Genomic DNA, 20,782 nt, shown 5'->3' on the forward strand with positions numbered 1-20,782 from the left:
TTCACTTACAGTATTCACAGGAACAAATTCACCTTGGTATAGCTCCAACAGTCCCCCATCATCTGTAGTCCACCTCACCCAAACAAAATGAAAATGTCTCTCCTCCTCAACCCAACCAAAGTTGAATCCCTCGGTGCAGGATATTCCCCAACTGTCGACCGAGCTACTGTCCCAGTCAGCATGACAGGGTTCTTAGTGGGGGTGTCTTTTGTGCTGCTTTAACAGCTGCTTTTGTGCTGCTTTAACACAGCCAGCCTGCTACAGCCAGCCTGCTACAGCCAGCCAGCTACAGCCAGCCAGCTACAGCTAGCTCATTGACACAGGAAGTGGATGTGGGTTCTGCAGTTAAGTATATGGGTTTGATGCCAAAAAAAAAACCTTTTTGGGGGACAGTTATTTTTTTCTGTAGGCTATCATTAGTGCTGAGCGAATAGTGGCTTTTTTACGTCGGTTCAGTTTCGGTTAAATTATTAACAAATAATCAAATTTCGATTTCAGTCTTCATTATTTTTGTAAACGCTATGCATTATGTGGGTTGTAAAATGCTGTAAAAAAACCCAGAATAAAACAATTAATGAAAGTCCCATGATGGTAGTGACTTCCCATTACTGCTTATTTATTCACATTGCTTTACTTTAATAAAATATTTCAGTTGAAGTATATATTAAAATGTGTTTTATTTGATTACTTTATTATTTCATTTCAAGTCGTCTCATCTCTATAGAGCTGCTGCCTATGCTGTCTGACAAAATCACTATTTTAGTAGTTCTTCAAAGTAAATAAGGCATACTTTTATGACTGCTGAATACCAACTATCAATCACTTAGTTCATGTATTTTCAGGTAGAGAAACAACTGCTCTCTATCCCTCTCCATCGTGCTATCTTCTCTCCCTCTCTGTGTCTGCCCCACACTAACCTGATGTAGCAGGCATAAAAGAAACACATAGACCAGACAAATAGGCGTGCAATTGATTATGGTCATTGTAGTAAATACCATGTTTTCTGCACTAAACTACATTGAATATTGGCCTGTTGGAAACTACAACTCCCTACTACATCGCACTTGATCTGATTTATCTTAAAAAAAAAAAAAAAATTCACAATGTGCGCAATGAGCCCAGAAAAAAAATGAGCAAAATGGAATTCAAATAACCAACATTTTGGTTTATTGCTCAGCACTAGCTACCATTGTTATAGCTAGCATGAGGCCAAACATGTTTTTACATAGGTAGGCTACATGATATCAACGGAAGGGAATGAATAACCGCATAAGAAACCTGTGAATGTAGGCTAGATTGCTACTGCATGTACAGTATGTAGCATAAAACATACTATGATCCCTATCTGGGGAAAACAAGGACAACAGCAGCATATATGTATTCGGTTGAAGGTTCACACCTGAACATCCCTCAGTGGACCCACTCATGTGAAGAGAATTGTAAAACATTTGGCTAATCTATTGAAATGAAAAGACATGCCCGTGTAGCTTCCTCTCATATCATAGTTTTTCTTTCTTTGTCTTTAACCCTCACGCACTCTCTGCAGCATGCTCTCCTCTTTCTTTCTCTCTCTCTCTCTCTCTCTCTCTGCTCCCTTCCTCATCCCTTCCTCCCTGAAGCGGTGCTCGCCACTCATTGCCAGCCTCTGTGCCAAATAGATTCAGCAGATCTCCTCACAGTGTTTGGTTAATTAAAACACTGGATAGCGGCCACTCAAAAGGATCTCACCGTACAAACACATAATGAGCTTCCGCCGAATAAAAATGTGCTATAGTACAGAACTTCTCCACACCCCGCTGCACCCAAACACACCACGCACTAACACACACACACACACATCCTCCTCACTCACACACGCATCCCTCCACAAAAGTAGGAGGACCACTTTAGAAATTAATGTTTCAAGTTCTACCCTCTGGGATCGAATGCATATCTTGTCAATGTATCGTTTGACCCAAAATACGGCTAAAATACGGCTAGGCTAAGTCACATTACCCTTCTTAGTTGAGGCAGTTGAGGCAGCATGGTATCCTATAGTCGCAGGGGGGAAAAATCCACCCTTGTCCAACGTCAAAAATCCAACCAAGGTCCAACCCTCCTCTGCCCAGAGTGGAACAGCCAGTCAAGCCTCACTGTGGTTAGGTTGGAAAAGGTATCATTCTCCAGAAAATACTGACGGTATCCAGCCCATTGAAAGTACACAGAAAGGGTTACCAAGGAAGTCCAGTGACCATTCGAAGGGTCAAGCGCACTATTCCTTGACCCTATTTCCACCAAGGAGACCAAAATCTACCCTGGTGTGTCTGAGAGAATGAGGGTCCCGGAGCAAGAGAGAGGGATGCAGTACTGAGACACACATACACACACTCCTACACACACTCTGCATCTGCGGCCAGCCGTAGCCTGGGAGCATGCAGGCTAAATGCTCCGTCAGGCGTGAGGTGAACTCAGTGGGATGTCAGAGGAGGAATGATTCAGAGAGAGGGGAAAAAAAGGATAGAGGGGCGTAAAAGAGGTGGAGAAGAAAGAAAAGGAGGGGTTTAGAGGGAGGGGACTGGACTGGAGAAAGAGGGAGGGGTCACTTTGATGAAAGATGACCGACATCCCCTCATTCATTACATGGAGAACACAAGGCAGGACTGTGGGGGACACTTCTGGGAAAAGATGTGTCACAATGTGACACGTGTGGTCTGAATACATGACTAAGAAGACACTTTCTACCGTATAAGAGAGAGGTCAGAAAGACACGCGGGAGAGAGAGAGATCTCAGAAAGAGGAGAGAGAAGAAAGGGAGCGAATGGCTTTCCACTAGAAAGGAAAAAAACACCTTGGCCAGGCGATTCCCACAGGTGGAAAAAGTGATAATAAATTATGAATAATACTGCATATCAGAACAAAATATCAAGGAAAACTACAGAGATTATAGGAATCTATGCACTCCAATATCACAGAAAACCATCACTGCAATTCTCTATTGCCTTGACACATCAAAACAATGTGTTTAGACAATCCAAAAGAGGGAGGGGGCCAGACAGTCACAGCATTTGTAGTCTCGCTCACCAGAAACTGGGCGCTCGGCTTCATGAAACACTCCACCTTCATTGTTTCAATCTATTTCTGAATCTGAAATCTATAGAAATTCCCTGTCAGCATCTGCCTTCATGCTCAAAACCCCTCACGCTGTCCCATTGTTTCATTCCGAGGAAAACATCCTGACTATGGGACACAGTCCCTCTCTCTCCTCTCACCCCCTCCTCTCATTCTTTCCTCTCACCCCCTCCTATCCCATGGCCCCCTGCTCGTGCCCCACTTCTGTATCAGCTGTAACCTCTGACCTCATTTCCACAGCGATCTGGGACAGGCACAGCCGTTCCTACACTTGTTGTTTCAGGCCTTATCCGATCCACTATTGTGCTGCACATCGGATTGGCCCATTTAAGTATATTTAGTCAAATCAATATACTGTACCGTAGGCTATATCACCCCACTCCTCCATGAGATGTGAGAAGGCTTGAAATGAACAACAATAGAGGCACTAAGGAAGCTAATGCTACAGTATGTCACAAAAACGCACCAAGATGGGCTTGTTTGTAGTAAAGTAGCTTAGCAAAGGATTTCATTTTTTTTATGCACTGCAGCACTTGTGAATCTAAACTAATGGCACATAAAAATAGAGCTAAAATTCCAGATCAGATCACTTGGGTTTTTATCCACACGGATGACACACAGACAGTCTCCCTATTCCATTCAAAATCAAAACCAACACCATGGCTACTATCTGAACTAGGTTTGTGTTGGCCTATAGCCATGTATTAAACATATATCTATATATCTCTATACTATCTCTATACTACTATATGGCTCTGTGTAGGTAGGCCTATGTACTGTCATGCCTATTGACAAGTATTAGCATGCAGGGGAACGCAATCGGATTTTATATTCAATCCCATAGCTTGGTTTGGTCATCTCTCCAGGGCTGCTATTAAAACATACATGATCTAGCTTCTGAATGCTCCTCAGCCTGACCTCTGTGCTACCCTTCTGTGTCACTCCTGGTATTATCCAGGCAGCTCTCTGTCTGTGTCTGTCTGTCTCTCTCTCTCTCTGTGCTACCCTTCTGTATCACCCCTGGTATTATCCAGGCAGCTCTCTGTCTGTCTGTCTGTCTGTCTGTCTGTCTGTCTGTCTCTCTCTCTCTCTCTCTGTGCTACCCTTCTGTGTCACCCCTGGTATTATCCAGGCAGCTCTCTGTCTGTCTCTCTCTATTTTCTCTATTTTCTCTCTCTCTCTCTCTCTCTCTCTCTCTCTCTCTCTCTCTCTCTCTCTCTCTCTCTCTCATGGATCTAATCCTCTGAAGAACTAAAGAGATTGTGTGTGTGTGGTTCAGGGGGTTCACTAACAGCTATGCAGGGATCATTTTTTGTAAGGTGAGTCTAAATGTTGGTGAGAGAGAGAGAGAGAGAGAGAGAGAGAGAGAGAGAGAGAGAGAGAGTCTTTTCTTTTCTGTACCAGGAGCATAGTGGACAATTCCTTTATCTGGGAGAAGAACACGTGTCCAAGTAAAGGGCTACCAAATGAGAATGGACCTTCTGGCCGCATCCCAAACCACTATTCTTCTTGTTCCTCCTCTCTCTCACTTCCTTCTTCTTCTCCTCCTCTTCCTTCTCCTCTCTCCTTAGCCCCTTACTGTAATCTAACATAGAATGAAAGGTAAAATATAACTTCTGTTGGCACTGAAAAATAATGCAATGACTTTGCATAAAGCCCCCTAGGCAATAACCTGGCTAGTTTCTACCCTTTTTTTCAACCATAGAGGGTGGTAGAGGGTAACAATGCCCCCATTATGCTGGCCCCTGAAGGTGGTCAACAACACTTAGATAGGGTCTGCAAATCATTGACTACTGCCAAGTATTTTGGAAAGCTCTCTCTCTCTCCCCCTCTCTCTCCCCCTCTCCCTCCCTCCCTTGACATCTCAACTCTCCAGAGAGACTGCTGTTGTTGCTTCTGTTTAATCTCTGTTCAGAACAGAACACCAAAGAGCCACAATCGTGTATAATAGAGACAAGACGTGTATAATAACGGCCCTGTAAGCTCCAACATAGGATGATTCACCACAACAGGCCTTGGAAGAAGACAACAACTTGTGATGAAACGTTTGACACGGCGCCCTCTCTTTTTGACGGGAGAGAGGACACAAAGAAAGATCATGAAATCATCAATCCAGAACCTTCCAAAAAAGAGGGAGCGCAAATAAACAAAGCCAGATCGAGAGAAACCTCCTCTATAAGCTTTTTAGATTGCGATTCCGATTCTTTTATTGGCACCTAACCCCAGGTTGGTTCTTTGCTGTTTTTCTTTCATACCAAAGAAAGACTTAGTAGACCAGGCAGAGTCAAAAACCCTTCTGATCATTACAGGCTAGGACTAGTCTGTCTCATACCTTACCATAAGTCACAATCCAAATGCTGTAGCCTGCCCATCCACAACCAACTACCTCCAACCCTTCTGTACAGGTCAGTGTTTTCAATAAATTGAAAGCTGTGCCCAGTGGGAAGAGGCATTCAAGAGAGAGGGGAGGGGGTCAGTGTTTAAGGTTGAACAGGTCGTCTGAAATAAGGGAACGCTATCTAATAGCCTGTTAAGTAGTTGTCCAAGTGAGCAAGAGTCATGGACTTACATGTTTCTGTGGGTCACAAAATCTTAAGGAAACATGCACGCACACACACACACACACACACACACACACACACACACATACCAATCAGGTGCTAAAGATAGGCCTACACATAGCTAGCTTATTATCGCATAGGCACAGAAATGTCATAAATGGGAGTGAGTCTACAAAACACCATGCTTTCAAACACATCGTCTGCACTCTGGAGTCATTATCTAGCCTGTATAAAACGGTTATTCACATGTATCAAGTTATTTGTGTTTTTTTTCTATGGTGTAGGTTGTAGGGTCTCCCGAGTGGCGCAGCGGTCTAAGGCACTGCACCTCATGGTGCCGACCTCATGGTGCCGACCTCATGGTGCCGACCTCATGGTGCCGACCTCATGGTGCCGACCTCATGGTGCCGACCTCATGGTGCCGACCTCATGGTGCCGACCTCATGGTGCCGACCTCATGGTGACGACCTCATGGTGACGACCTCATGGTGACGACCTCATGAAGCTGGTGGAGGGAATGCCAAGAGTGTGCAAAGCTGTCATCAAGGCAGCAAAGGTGGCTACTTTGAAGATTCTCAAATATATAATATGTGTTAAACAACAAAAGTGTTATTTCATAGTTTTGATGTTATTTCATAGTTTTGATGTCTTCACTATTATTCTTAAATGTAGATAATAGTAAAAATAAAGAAAAACCCTTGAATGAGCAGGTGTGTCCAAACTTTTGACTGGTACTGTGTGTGTGTATATATATATATATATATATATATATATATATATATATATATATATATATATATATATATATATAGGCTGTCATTGTAAATAAGAATTTGTTCTTAACTGACTTGCCTAGTTAAATAAAACTATAATGAATACCACCAGTAATAATGTATTTATTTTATTTTAACTAGGCAAGTCAGTTAAGAACAAATTCTTATTTTACAATTTACAATGACGGCCTACACCGGCTAAACCCGGATGACGCTGGGCCAATTATGCACCACCCTATGGGACTCCCAATCACGGCAAGTTGTGATACAGCCTGGATTCAAACCAGGGTGTCTGTAGTGACGCCTCGAGCACTGAGATGCAGTGCCTTAGACCGCCACTCGGGAGCCCAATAATATCATGCAGACAGAAAACATTAACATCCAGAAGTAGCATCGTCTCCCACTGCTCCTCCAGAAATAATAGTCATACCACAGGACACATGTGGAGAGAGAGAGGGGGACACACTAGATGTCCCAACAGAGGTGACACAGAGAGACAGAGGGCACAGATGTTCTGCTGGGCAGATAGACAGGAGGACAATGGGACTATAACTAAAGAGGGCTTTAAAAGTCATTGTCTCGGTCAGAGGTCCTTCACATCATAGTAGAATAGAATAGAAGTGTGTAGCAGAATAGAAGTGTGGACCAGATGTTATGAGTAGGGCTAAGAGGAGACTTTCCTGACCATATGACCTGACAAGGAAAAATGTATTGGCTATAGTCCTAACTACAGCCCAGAGGTTTTCCTGGTCAGTTCACATGGTCAGAGACAAACTCCCGGCCCTTGTTACGAGGAATAAGTAATTCCACTGAAAAGTACCACATAGCATTAACATTAGGCTGATTAGGGTGATTTGGTTTCTTCTAAATAACAGACCAGGATAATAATCAGAAATTCCATCCTGATCTTAGCATCTTGAGGAAAGCTCCCCAGGCTTTGTTGCTGAGATACTGAACTACTGGACCTAAACACAAAGTCATATGATGTAGCCTAAAGTCCTTAAGACTTGTGGTCCTTACAACTCATTATCTAAACTAAACATAGAGAGTAAACGGTGAGTGCCACAGGTCAGTATATCAGTGTCAGTATTATCGTTGTTTTGCTAACAAAGTACTTTCCTAATACGGCATTATCTTTGATCTCTTATAGCCTAAATGTCATATCTATTTCACAAGCGTGGGAGGTGAAAGGGTGGTTTCAATGAGGTCTTTCTAAGAATATCTCTCAACGAGAAACTCTGATGAACAATAAATCCGTGATCGGTTGGTTGGTTGGTTGTGTAAAAGCTTTTTTCTCCCCCAATCGGTCATTAGCTCGTTGTGATGAATACCCCATTGGTGCTAACAAGTCTACATGCACCGACAGAAGTTCTGGTCCTTGCCTGTCTAATAAACTACAGCAGGATAGAGGAAAATGTCTGATTGCTCAGTAGTTTTCCTATTCTAAACAACCAACAAATGTCATGTCATGACATATAACAATCCCCCCCCCTCTCTCTCTCTCTCTCTCTCCGTCTGACCTCAACACAAAGGCACAGTAGAGCAGAGAGGAGAGTTGTACTCTGCAAAATAGTTGTTTTGTTTCCTCCCTGCCCTATCAATGCATTAGGCTACTCCATCGTGTCTCACGAGTATGGGCGTCCGACCACCAGGGCAAATATTTAGTGGGAGATGCCGACCTGGGTCCCGAGCACACAGAGGCTTTGTCCATTGGACTGGGTAGGAATAATAATCTCCACTGGAGGACTCAGTAACCCCTAGGCGGAGGGACACACACACACACACACACACACACACACACACACACACACACACAAAGGGACACAAACACCACACACACACACACACACACACACACACACACACACACACACAAAGGGACACAAACACCACACACACACACACACACACACACACACACACACACACACACACACACACACACACACACAGGGCTCCACTGGACAGTGAGTATCACCACAAACACTTGCCTTGCTGAACTAAAAAGGCACAAAAGCACTTTAAGTGCCCCCTTCAACCCCATCGCCCCCCCACCCTACTCCCCCTAAACAATGACTTTGCACAAGACTGTAATGATTAACCTAGACTGAACCTCTCCCTTCCTTCCCTTCTCTTGATGTGGCCGTTTCAGCCTGTTCTGAACCACAAGCAATGACTCCTCATCACCCTGACTAAAACCAGCTCCGATCTTCCCCATGCAATATAAAAAGCCTATATGGCGTTTAGAATATAAGTTCTCCCTTAATATTTAGCCTCCTATAAGCATACTTTTGTTTCAGCTGTCGGAGAGTTTTACTCCAGCCAGTTGAGCTGCTGATAAAGTAGTCAAAACGGTCCTCTAAAAATATGTATACACACATCCTTTCTTTGCATAAACGCAGCTGGCTGAGTGTGCTGACATCAGCATGTGTGTTAGTGCTGTTGTTTGCATGCCATGCACATATTTATAGAAACATGACCATGGCTAGTCATGGTGTGTCTGTCCACACGTGTGTACGTGCGTACACGCGTGTGGGCTTGCTTTGCATGTGTCCTTCCGTGTGTGTATACTCAACAGAGTGGGTCCTGTAAAAGGCTAGGCAACGCTTTTCCCATTTCTCATAGAGATTATACTGTCAAATCACACCACTGTTTAGTCAGTCAAACCCTTCACCAATGTTGGTTCGGGTTGAGTCTGAGCTGTCCATCACCTCACTGGCCCCTTCGCCCTCTCCTCGCTCTAGTTGAGAAACAGGAAGTTGCTACTGTTCTGCTGTTAGCAGGGCTCTAAAGTGAGGCCATTGTGGTCGCATATGCTCCTAAATATTTAGCTGTGCTACTTGGAATTTTATTTTGGGAGCACCAACACGACTAGGGGAGAAAAAAAATCGGCAGGAATAATCGTTGTTATGATTAGGCTTTGCTGTACTGCTGCCTCCGAGTGCCATACCCCGCGGGCACCTATAGTGCACCTATATCAAGTGCACCTATAGGCCTAAGGCTCGTCAATCAGATGGCTTAGATTACAGTGTGTGCAGCTTGCTCGAGTGGACAGCAAAATTGGTACTGTGAGATTTCCAAACGTTTAAAAGAGAGACTGTCAACGAATACAGCAAAGAGCTGCTGTTTTTATGAGTGAGTTCATGTTTACGTTTTCATTCAGCTCTGTCAACCCTTTTTATTCAACACTTTTATAAGCCATAAAATGAGCTTCTCCCTTCTTCCACTTCAACCAGCACTGCAGCTGCAATGAATGAGTGTATCAAAAGGCTTGCATTGTTATTATTAGTGGAAATATTTCCCTTTCTCTGGTCATAGGAGTAACAACATGAATTTGTGGATGAGGCCAAAATAATGCGGAGTGACTCGAGTTTCGCCATCAGCTGGAAGACGGTGTCCCCTTTTTGGTCATGGCCAGTCTCAGCGGACGGTGAGAGAGCAGAGGGCTGCTCCCTCCCTCCCTCCGCTGAAACTGATCATCAGATGCAGGCATCATCAGTAAATTGAAATAAATAAAAAGTTTCTGCCCACTCAGCTGTGCCTCACAAGCAATACAACAACTGATCTATTACCGGTGTGATCATCAACCTTAAGTTTTGAAATATCATTTAGAAATGGTCTGAGAAGAACAACATCAGCAAGGCAATTCAAGCATGCAACAATAACAAAAGGTTATTGTTGCATAGGCTTAAGATTTTTAAGTCATTTTTAAATAAATCTGAGCAGTAGATCTCAGCTTGCAGGTATTTGTATCAACATTTTACCTTTTTATAATAAATGAAAAACTACATTTCACCTCCTTCCTATAGGCTATAGTAATCAACAAAAATTCCAGACTTTGAATAAGCTACAGTCATGACATTTTGTACATACAGTATATGCATCTCCTCTTAAGCAACACGTTTCCCATAAGGACTAGGGCTGAAAGTCCTTTAGGTGCCTTTTGGCAAACTCCAAGCGGACCTTTCACTGAGGAGTGACTTCCGTCTGGCTTGGTTTTTGCTCTGACATGCACTGTCAACTGTGGGACCTATATAGACAGGCGTGTGCCTTTCCAAATCATGTCCAATCAACTGAATTTAGCACAGGTGGACTCCAATCAAGTTGTAGAAACATCTTAAGGATGATCAATGAAAACAGGATGCACCTGAGCTTAATTTCGAATCTCATAGCAAAGGGTACTTTGTAAGTAAGGTATTTCTGTTTTACATTTTTTATACATTTGCAAACATTTCTAAAAACCTGTTTACACTTTGTCATTATGGGGTATTGTGTGTAGATTGATGAGGAAAACAAACTATTGCATCAATTTTAGAATAAGGCTGTACCTTAACAAAATGTGGAAAGAGTTAAGGGGTCTGAATACTTTCCAAATGTACTGTATATGCTTTATAATGCTTTTGAATCGCACTTCCGGTTTTGGTGGGAAAAACCGGGTTTCCCGAGAGAACAATGATTTATTCTTGGGATGGAACATTTGTAAAATACTGGAAAAACATTCAACCCCCATAAGGACCTAAAAGCTCAGCCCATTACATTTCCTGCATTTTTTTTGTTCCCCACCAAACTTTGAACAAGCTTATCTCCTGTCCCTTTTGAGCTACAGTCATGAGATTTTGTACAGTGCCTTGCAAAAGTATTCATCCCCCTTCGCGTTTTTCCTATTTTGTTGCATTACAACCTGTCATTTAAATGGATTTATATTTGGATTTCATGTAATGGACATACACAAAATAGTCCAAATTAGTGAAGTGAAATGAAAATAATTACTTGTTTCAAAAAATTACAAAAATTAAAAAATGGAAAAGTGGTTTGTGCATATGTATTCACCCCCTTTGCTATGAAGCCCCTAAATAAGATCTGGTGCAACCAATTACCTTCAGAAGTCACATAATTAGTTAAATAAAGTCCACCTGTGTGCAATCTAAGTGTCACATGATCTCAGTATATATACAGCTGTTCTGTAAGGCCCCAGAGTCTGCAACACCACTAAGCAAGGGGCACCACCAAGCTAGCGGCACCATGAAGACCAAGGAGCTCTCCAAACAGGTCAGGGACAAAGTTCTGGAGAAGTACAGATCAGGGTTGGGTTATAAAAAATATCTGAAACTTTTAACCTCCCACGGAGCACCATTAAATCCATTATACATTTTTTTAAGAATATGGCACCACAACAAACCTGCCAAGAGTGGGCCGCCCACCAAAACTCACGGACCAGGCAAGTAGGGCATTAACCAGAGAGGCAACAAAGAGACCAATGATAACCCTGAAGGAGCTGCAAAGCTCCACAGCAGAGATTAGAGTATCTGTCCATGGGACCACTTTAAGCTGTACACTCCACAGAGCTGGGCTTTACGAAAGAGTGGCCAGAAAAAAATGAAAAAAAATAAGCAAACACGTTTGGTGTTCGCCAAAAGGCATGTGGGAGACTCCCAAAACATATGGAAGAAGGTACTCTGGTCAGATGAGACTAAAATTGATCTTTTTGGCCATCAAGGAAAACGCTATGTCTGTGGCAAACCCAACACCTCTTATCACCCAGAGAACACCATCCCCACAGTGAAGCATGGTGGTGGCAGCATCATGCTATGGGGATGTTTTTCATCGGCAGGGACTGGGAAACTGGTCAGAATAGAAGGATTGATGGATGGCGCTAAATACAGGGAAATTCTTGAGGGAAACCTGTTTCAGTCTTCCAGAGATTTGAGACTGGGACGGAGGTTCACCTTCCAGCAGTACAATGACCCTAAGCATACTGCTAAAGCAACACTCAAGTGGTTTAAGGGGAAACACTTATATGTCTTGGAATGGCCTCATCAAAGCCCAGACCTCAATCCAATTGAGAATCTGTGGTATGACTTAAAGATTGCTGTACACCAGCGGAACCCATCCAACTTGAAGGAGCTGGAGCAGTTTTGCCTTGGAGAATGGTCAAAAATCCCAGTGGCTAGATGTGCCAAGCTTAAAGAGACATACCCCAAGAGACTTGCAGCTGTAATTGCTGCAAAAGGTGGCTCAACAAAGTATTCACTTTGGGGGGTGAATAGTTATGCACGCTGATGTTTTCAGCTTTTTTTGTCTTATTTCTTGTTTGTTTCACAATAAAACATATTTTGCATCTTCAAAGTGGTAGGCATGTTGTGTAAATCAAATGATACAAACCCCCCCCAAAATCAATTGTAATTCCAGGTTGTAAGGCAACAAAATAGGAAAAATGCCAAGGGGGGTGAGTACTTTCGCAAGCCACTGTACATCTATGTATCTCCTCATGAGAAATAAGTTTCCCATAAGGATCTATAAGCTCCGCCCATTCACAAAAGGTGAACATTCTGAAAGGGTGTGTCGACTATCTACAGGCACTGTAATTCTATACAGATACAGTTAACAATGTATAAATGTTGGCAATGGGTGTGCGTTAGTTACACACAATATCTCAGACACCACTGGCCCTATTTTTACAAAACTTGGGTGAATGATATGTCTTGCCATGGAGATCCAATATTAACAAAATTACACTGATTGGCAAAAGGGAAGCGCTATAGTAATAACTGAAAACTTCAATGCATCTCTCTATCAAGCAGTCAAGTCCGTTCTCTGACGTCCCATCCATTGTGAGCTATCAGTGCGGATTTCCGGCGAGGGAAAAAATACTTAATTGTTTGAATAATTGTCACAAATTGGGGGGGGGGGGGGGTGCTGCCTCAATCGTGGGAGACAACATGTTTACTGTTGCCTTGTTTAAGTTGGGAGCACCAGTGCTACCAATTAAAACATGTTAATTTAGATCCCTGGCTGTGAGTCACTGTAACTGGAAGGGTGGTAAATGACTCATTCATTGAGGCCTTTACAGCAGAAATCATTTGGGCTTTGCTCATCAGGGAAAGTCCTTGTCAGTTGTCCAACTAATTGTATTCAACTGAAATGTGTCTTCCACATTTAACCCAACCCCTCTGAATCAGAGAGGTGCGGGGGGCTGCCTTAATCAACATCCATGGCACCCAGGGAAAAGTGGGTTAATTGCCTTGCACAGAACAACATATTTATACCTTCTCAGCTCGGGGATTCGATCCAGTAACCTTCCGGTTACTGGCCCAACGCTCGAACCACTAGGCTAACTACCGCCATGTGACAAATAAATGCGCTGTCCCTGAGCTCAGAAGTTCAACTGACACCAAGTGACAGTAGATTTGTGCTAGTGTTACATAGCCTACATTTAATTTAAACCAAGTAAAGTTCCTTCAGATACTGTATCATGTATTTTTTTAAGTAATGCATTGCAGATTCAATTGCTACTAAAGGTATTGTACAGACTGTGGAGCTCAGGTGTGTAACTGTCTCCTAACTAAGACAGAGATGTTGAAGATGAGGAGAGAATCACCAGTTACTGATATACACTCACAGAGCTGGTAATCTTCATCTGCAGTAAGGTCTGCAGATACTCCTCAAACGGGGTCAGCTGCTGGGTCTCATGGCTCAACCCCGTCTCTGCACCCATCCCCGGGTTCGGCGCCGAGGCCCTTCTCAGCACATCCGTTTTCATCATGTCTGTTTTGGGCGAGCACACAGTGTCCAGGAGTCCAAAGAACTCACTCCGCCTGCGCAACATGCTCATGGTCATTGCACACCAATTTAGGAGAATGTTATAGAGCAGCCAATGACTTTAATCCATTTCAGAAGGTGAAAAACACAATGGTGGAAAATAATACACGTTTTGACCAAGATGTCCTTTGTAGATCACAACAATAAGTCCAACAGACCGAAGATTCTAACAAAAAAGAATGAAAGAACCAAAAGGGGCAAAGATAGAAGCCAAGGATGAAGAGAGACTTCCAAAGAGACTTCCAGAACCAATCTAACCAGTCTAGAACTTTACCAGCCCTTACCCAGAATGTCAAGGGCTCATGACATGACTCAGTAGAAACCTGGTTTTGACGTGGTTATTAATCTGATCACAAACCCTTTCGCCTCACCCCGACCCCTCCGCTACCCCACCGCCCAATCAAATGTCACCGTTCTCTCGGAGATTACTACATCGGGCCAATGAACACACGTCAGCCATTGTTCTTAGAGCTGTTTTTCAGAGTTTGTTATTTTTGAAAGAGATCAAAGTCTTATTTCTTACATAATCGCATTTTGTCTGGAATAAAAGGCAAACGGTGAAAATAAAGAGAGATTTCTAGGATTTAACCAAACATGTGATAGAGCTATGCAGATGAAGAGTGGGTGGAAAAACATATAGCCTAAAGCATTCTGAACTATAGGCTTATAGGCTCTTGCTGGTATAATATATTAGGTGATTGGAATACATCCATACTGTTTAAGGAAATTGGAACCCATCCAGCTTTCCAATACTCTAGAGCCCTGAAACTCAACGATGGACCTCTGATTTAGATCTTGGACACCCAGTGGGTGCAATTCATTATCAGGTAGAACAGAAAATCAGCAGGCTCTGGACCTTGTAGGGTAAGAGTTGAATACCTCTGCTCTAGAGGGTCTCTGTTCAGGATCTGATCTGGTCTGCTCGACCAGGGATGGGCAACTCCAGTCCTCGGGGGCCTGATTGGTGTCACACATTTGCCCCAGCCCCAGCAAACACACCCGACTTCAATAATCGAATCAGGATCTTCAGTTTAGAACGCAATTAGTTTAACAGCTGTGTTTGCTAGGGATAGGGAAAAAGTGTGACACCACTCCCACGAGGATAGAAGTTGCCCAACCCTGTGCTAGACCTTGATAACATTGGGTGGCTGGGTGATATGGGAGGGTGATTCCAATTAGTCCACATCTTCCCAGCTGCACGGTGCAGGCCCTGTGCTGTTGTTACTGTAGGCCTTACAATGCTATCTAGTGGTCCTACTACTTTCCATCAACGAATCAACCTTAAGCTACAAACAAACAGCCAACTGGCAGCCTCCATGCCCTGCCCTGCTGCAGACTAGCACTCACGCTGAGCATAGGGGTGTTTAATGGGCAAGGGCGAGCAGTTAACAGTGAATGTAATGTCACAACAATGGCACCCCTGCCCAGAGGACCAGCTGTCCAGAGATAGCACTGTGGTTGAATTCAAATTGACACCATATTCCCTATGTAGTGCACTACTTCGAACCATAGTAGTGGTCAAAAGTAGTGCACTAAGTACAGTAGGTAATAGGCTGCCATTTCAGACGCAAGACTCAATCCCTCTCCAAGGCCACCAACACTAGGCTCATGCAGGTCCAGACCACAGTCAGCAAGGGAAACTCTTAAGAGCATTTCAGTTATAAGCTATCGTAACGTGCAGTGGTGTCATGCACCCCCAAAATCTGAGGGGGCATAAAGGATGTGAGGATGGCTATTTCCTGCAATCTAGAGCCATAATCATTATGCTTAGTTCTATGTCAAAAATATGTTTATTTTTCTGCATATCTAAGCATACACTCTTAGAAAAAAGGGTTCCAAAATGGTCATTCAGCTGTTCCCATAAGAGAACCCTTTTTGGCTTCAGGTAGAACCCTTTTGGGTTACATGTTGAACCCTCTACCTGGAACCAAAAAGGGTTATTCAACGAGTTCTCCTATGGGGACAGCTGAAGAACCCTTTTAGGTTCGAGATAGCACCTTGATCTGTCTGTATCCTCCTGACTGGTGGTTATTCTGTTAAAAAGGATCGGACCCTTATTTTCAAATTCCGCCTAAAATGACTTACCCAAATCTAACTGCCTGTAGCTCAGGACCTGAAGCAAGGATATGCATATTCTTGGTACCATTTGAAAGGAAACACCTTGAAGATTGTGTTAATGTGAAATTAATGAAGGAGAATATAACACATTAGATCTGGTAAAAGATAATACAAACAAAAAAACATGCATTTTCAATTTGTTTGTATCATCTTTGAAATGCAAGAGAAAGGCCATACATTCAGATAGGAGTATAGGTATGATTTAGATTTTGGCCACCAGATGGCAGCAGTGTGTGTGCAGAGTTTCAGACAAATCCAGTGAAGAATTACATTACTACATAATAAGACTGCCAGGAGTTTGCCCAAATGTCCAGGTCTGTGCCCAAATAATTTGAGCTTCCACTTTAAAAAATCCACCTTTCCAGAAACAAGTCTCTCACCGTTGCCGCTTGTTATAGACCACCTTCTGCCCCCAGCTGTGCCCTGGACACCATATGTGAATTGATTGCCCCCATCTATCTTCAGAGCTTGTGCCGTTAGGTGACCTAAACTGGGACATGCTTAACACCCCGGCCATCCTACAGTCTAAGCTTGATACCCTCAATCTCACACAAATTATCAATGAACCTACCAGGTACAACCCCAAATCCGTAAACACAGGCACCCTCATATATATATCATCCTAACAAACCTACCCTCCAAATACACCTCTGCTGTCTTCAACCAGGATCTCAGTGATCACTGCCTCATTGCTTGCGTCCGTAATGGGTCTGCGGTCAAACGACCACCCCTCATCACTGTCAAACGCTCCCTAAAACACTTCAGCGAGTAGGCCTTTCTAACCAACCTGGCCCGGGTATCCTGGAAGGATATTGACCTCATTCCCTCAGTAGAGGATGCCTGGTTATTCTTTAAAAGTGCTTTCCTCACAATCTTAAATAAGCATGCCCCATTAAAAAAATGTACAACCAGGAACAGATACAGCCCGTGGTTCACTCCAGACCTGACTGCCCTTGACCAGCACAAAAACATAATGTGGCATACTGCAGTAGCATCAAATAGCCCCCGTGATATGCACATTTTCAGGGAAGTTAGGAGCCAATATACACAGGCAGTTAGGAAAGCAAAGGCTAGTTTTTCAAACAGAAATGTGCATCCTGCAGCACAACTCCAAAAAGATCTGGGACACTGTAAAGTCCATGGAGAATAAGAGCACCTCCTCCCAGCTGACCACTGCACTGAGGCTAGAAAACACTGTCACCACCAATAAATCCACGATAATTGAGAATTTCAATAAGCATTTTTCTACGGCTGGCCACGCTTTCCACTTGGCCACCCCTACCCTGGTCAACAGCCCTGCACCCCCCACAGCAACTTGCCCAAGCCTCCCCATTTCTCCTTCAACCAAATCCAGATAGCTGATGTTCTGAAAGAGCTGCAAAATCTGGATCCCTTCAAATCAGCAGCACTAGACAATCTGGACCCTCTCTTTCTAAAATTATCAGCCAAAATTGTTGCAACCCCTATCACTAGCCTGTTCAACCTCTCTTTCATATCGTCTGAGATCCCAAAGATTGGAAAGCTGCCATGGTCATCCCCCTCTTCAAAGGGGGAGACACTCTAGACCCAAACTGCTACAGACCTATATCAATCCTACCCTGCTTTTCTAAGGTCTTCGAAAGACAAGTTAACAAACAGATCACCGACCATTTCGAATCCCACAGTACCTTCTCCGCTATGCAATCTGGTTTCAGAGCTGGTCATGGGTGCACCTCAGCCACGCTCAAGGTCCTAAACGATATCATAACCTCCATCGATAAGAGACAATACTGTGCAGCTGTATTCATAGACCTGGCCAAGGCTTTCGACTCTATCAATCACCACATTCTTATCGGCAGACTCAACAGCCTTGGTTTCTCAAATGACTGCCTCGCCTGCTTCACCAACTACTTCTCAGACAGAGTTCAGTGTGTCAAATCGGAGGGCCTGTTGTCCGGACCTCTGGCAGTCTCTATGGGGGTGCCACAGGGTTCAATTCTTGGGCCGACTCTTTTCTCTGTATACATCAATTATGTCGCTCTTGCTGCTGGTGATTCTCTGATCCACCTCTATACCATTCTGTATACTTCTGGCCCTTCTTTGGACACTGTGTTAACATTTTTAGGATAGGGGGTAGCATTCTGAATTTTTTATGAAAAGCGTGCCCAAAGTAAACTGCCTGCCCAGACGCTAGGATATGCATATAACTGGTAGATTTGGATAGAAAACACTCTAAAGTTTCTAAAACTGTTAAAATAATGTCTGTGAGTAAAACATAACTTATTTGGTAGGCGAAACCCTGAGGACAAACCCTCCAGGATGTTTTTTTTGTTGAGGTGACAGTGTTTTCAATGGGTTTTCTACATGTATCTAGAATTCTAAGGCACTTGCTTGCAGTTCCTATTGCTTCCACTGGATGTCAACAGTCTTTAGAAATTGGTTGATGTTTTTCTTTTGAGTAATGAAGAATTATGGCTGTTCAGAAAGAGGGTCGAGTCTAGTGTACTGTTGCGGTTGGGGCAAGCGACCTCAAAGCTCGCTCCACTTTGTTTTCGTCTGGTATTGAACACAGTTTATCCCGTCTTATATTTTATCGATTATTTACGTTAAAAAATACCTAAAGTTGTATTAGGAAAGTTGTTTGAAATGTTTGGATTAAGATTACAGGTAACTTATTCAATATTTTGTAGTCATGTTGCGCGAGTTGGAACCGGTGTTTTTATGAATAAAACGCGCCAAATAAATGGGCATTTTGGATATATAACGACGGAATTTATTGAACAAAAGGACCATTTATGATGTTTATGGGACATATTGGAGTGCCAACAGAAGAAGATCTTCAAAGGTAAGGCATGAATTATATTGTTATTTCTGAGTTTTGTGTCACGCCTGGCGGGTTGAATTATGATTGTCATGTGTTTGTTTGATGGGGTGCTGTCCTCAGATAATAGCATCAAATCAAATCAAATCAAATCAAATTTATTTATATAGCCCTTCGTACATCAGCTGAAATCTCAAAGTGCTGTACAGAAACCCAGCCTAAAACCCCAAACAGCAAGCAATGCATGTGAAAGAAGCACGGTGGCTGGGAAAAACTCCCTAGGAAAAACTCCTGAGAAAGGCCAAAAACCTAGGAAGAAACCTAGAGAGGAACCAGGCTATGAGGGGTTTGCATGGTTTGCATGGTTTGCATGGTTTGCTTTCGCCGTAAAGCCTTTTTCAAATCTGCCACGGTGGCTAGATTAACAAGAAGTTAAGCTTTAATTTGGTGTATTGCACTTGTGAATGTATGAAAGTTAAATATTTCTGATTAAAAACATTTTTTTTCGCTCTCTCCCATTTCACCGGATGTTGTGGAAACGTTCTGCTAGCGGAACCCCTAGCCGTAAAAGGTTAACTAACCTCCAGATGAGCTTCAATGCCATGCAACTCTCCTTCTGTGGCCTCCAACTGCTCTTATATGCAAGTAAAACTAAATGCATGCTCTTCAACCGATCGCTACCAGCACCTGCCCGTCCTTCCAGCATCACTACGCTGGACAGTTCTGACTTAGAATATGTGGATAACTACAAATACCTAGGTGTCTGGTTAGACTGTAAATTCTCCTTCCAGACTCACATTAAGCATCTCCAATCCAAAATGTAATCTAGAATCGGCTTCCTTTTTTGCAACAAAGCATCCTTCACTCATGCTGACAAACATACCCTCGTAAAACTGACTATCCTACCGATCCGTGAGTTCTTGTGCTGACGTTGCTTCCAGAGGCAGTTTGGAACTCGGTAGTGGGTGCTACGCGCTTCAACACTTGGCGATCCCATTCTGTGAGCTTGTGTGGCCTACCACTTCGCGGCTGAGCCGTTGTTGCTCCTAGACGTTTCCACTTCACATTAACACAACTTACAGGGGCAGCTCTACCGGGGCAGCTCTAGCAGGGCAGAAATTTGACGAACTGACTTGTTGGAAAGGTGGCATCCTGAGGGTGCTACGTTGAAGGTCACTGAGCTCTTCAGTAAAGCCATTCAACTGCCAATGTTTTTGCTATGGATATTGCATGGCTGTGTGCTTGATTTCATACACCTGAAATAACCAAATCCACTAATTTGAAGGGGTGTCCACATACTCTTGTATATATAGTGTACTAAGGAAACCTCATAGAGAACGCTAACTAAATGCTAACGAATGTATTGCGAACATTTTGAAGATACTCACCACTTAGCTAGATAGCTAACTAGCTACTAAATTAGAAAACCAAATGCACAATTGCAGAGCATCTAGCACATTTCAGACAGTTAACTTAATAGTAATAAGATATCTAGCTGGCAAACATTTATTTCGGCATGCCATACTGTAATTAGATCACCTGGCACACTCTGCACGACAGTGAGTGACTCAAAAGGCTCCGGTCTCTTTTCGTTGGTCTCTTTTCGTTGTGTGCGTGTAAACAAACACCATGTGACTGGGGACTACTATAAACTACATAATAATGCGACGGATTAAATGAAGAACACAATGTTCTTCATCTCCTAACGCATTGCACAAGGTGACTGCAGGTATTTACTTAAAAAGTAGCTACAAATATTCAAATGTATAAAAAAAAATATCGAATAAATAGTTTATACGGTATTGACGGTATTGGAAAACCAT

At 43.2% G+C, this 20,782-nt stretch overlaps 1 protein-coding gene across 14 annotated transcripts in view; it reads right to left on the reverse strand.

The window, feature by feature from the left end:
- The window catches only part of LOC115203848 (formin-binding protein 1), a 103,243-nt gene that overhangs the window by 63,572 nt on the left and 18,889 nt on the right, over positions 1–20,782 (reverse strand). For 11 of the 14 annotated variants that reach the window (XM_029768883.1, XM_029768896.1, XM_029768884.1 and 8 more), the window contains exon 1: positions 13,842–14,075. The exons of 2 other annotated variants lie outside the window; for them this stretch is intronic. In XM_029768883.1, coding sequence (XP_029624743.1) covers positions 13,842–14,060 — 219 coding nt within the window. In that variant the 5' untranslated portion in view covers positions 14,061–14,075. Of the gene's footprint in view, positions 1–1,995; positions 2,460–13,841; positions 14,076–20,782 lie in introns of those variants that run through there. One more of the 14 variants, XM_029768892.1, reaches the window with a different exon arrangement.

This window comes from Salmo trutta, chromosome 12, assembly GCF_901001165.1.
Source record: "Salmo trutta chromosome 12, fSalTru1.1, whole genome shotgun sequence".
Taxonomy (NCBI): domain Eukaryota; kingdom Metazoa; phylum Chordata; class Actinopteri; order Salmoniformes; family Salmonidae; genus Salmo; species Salmo trutta.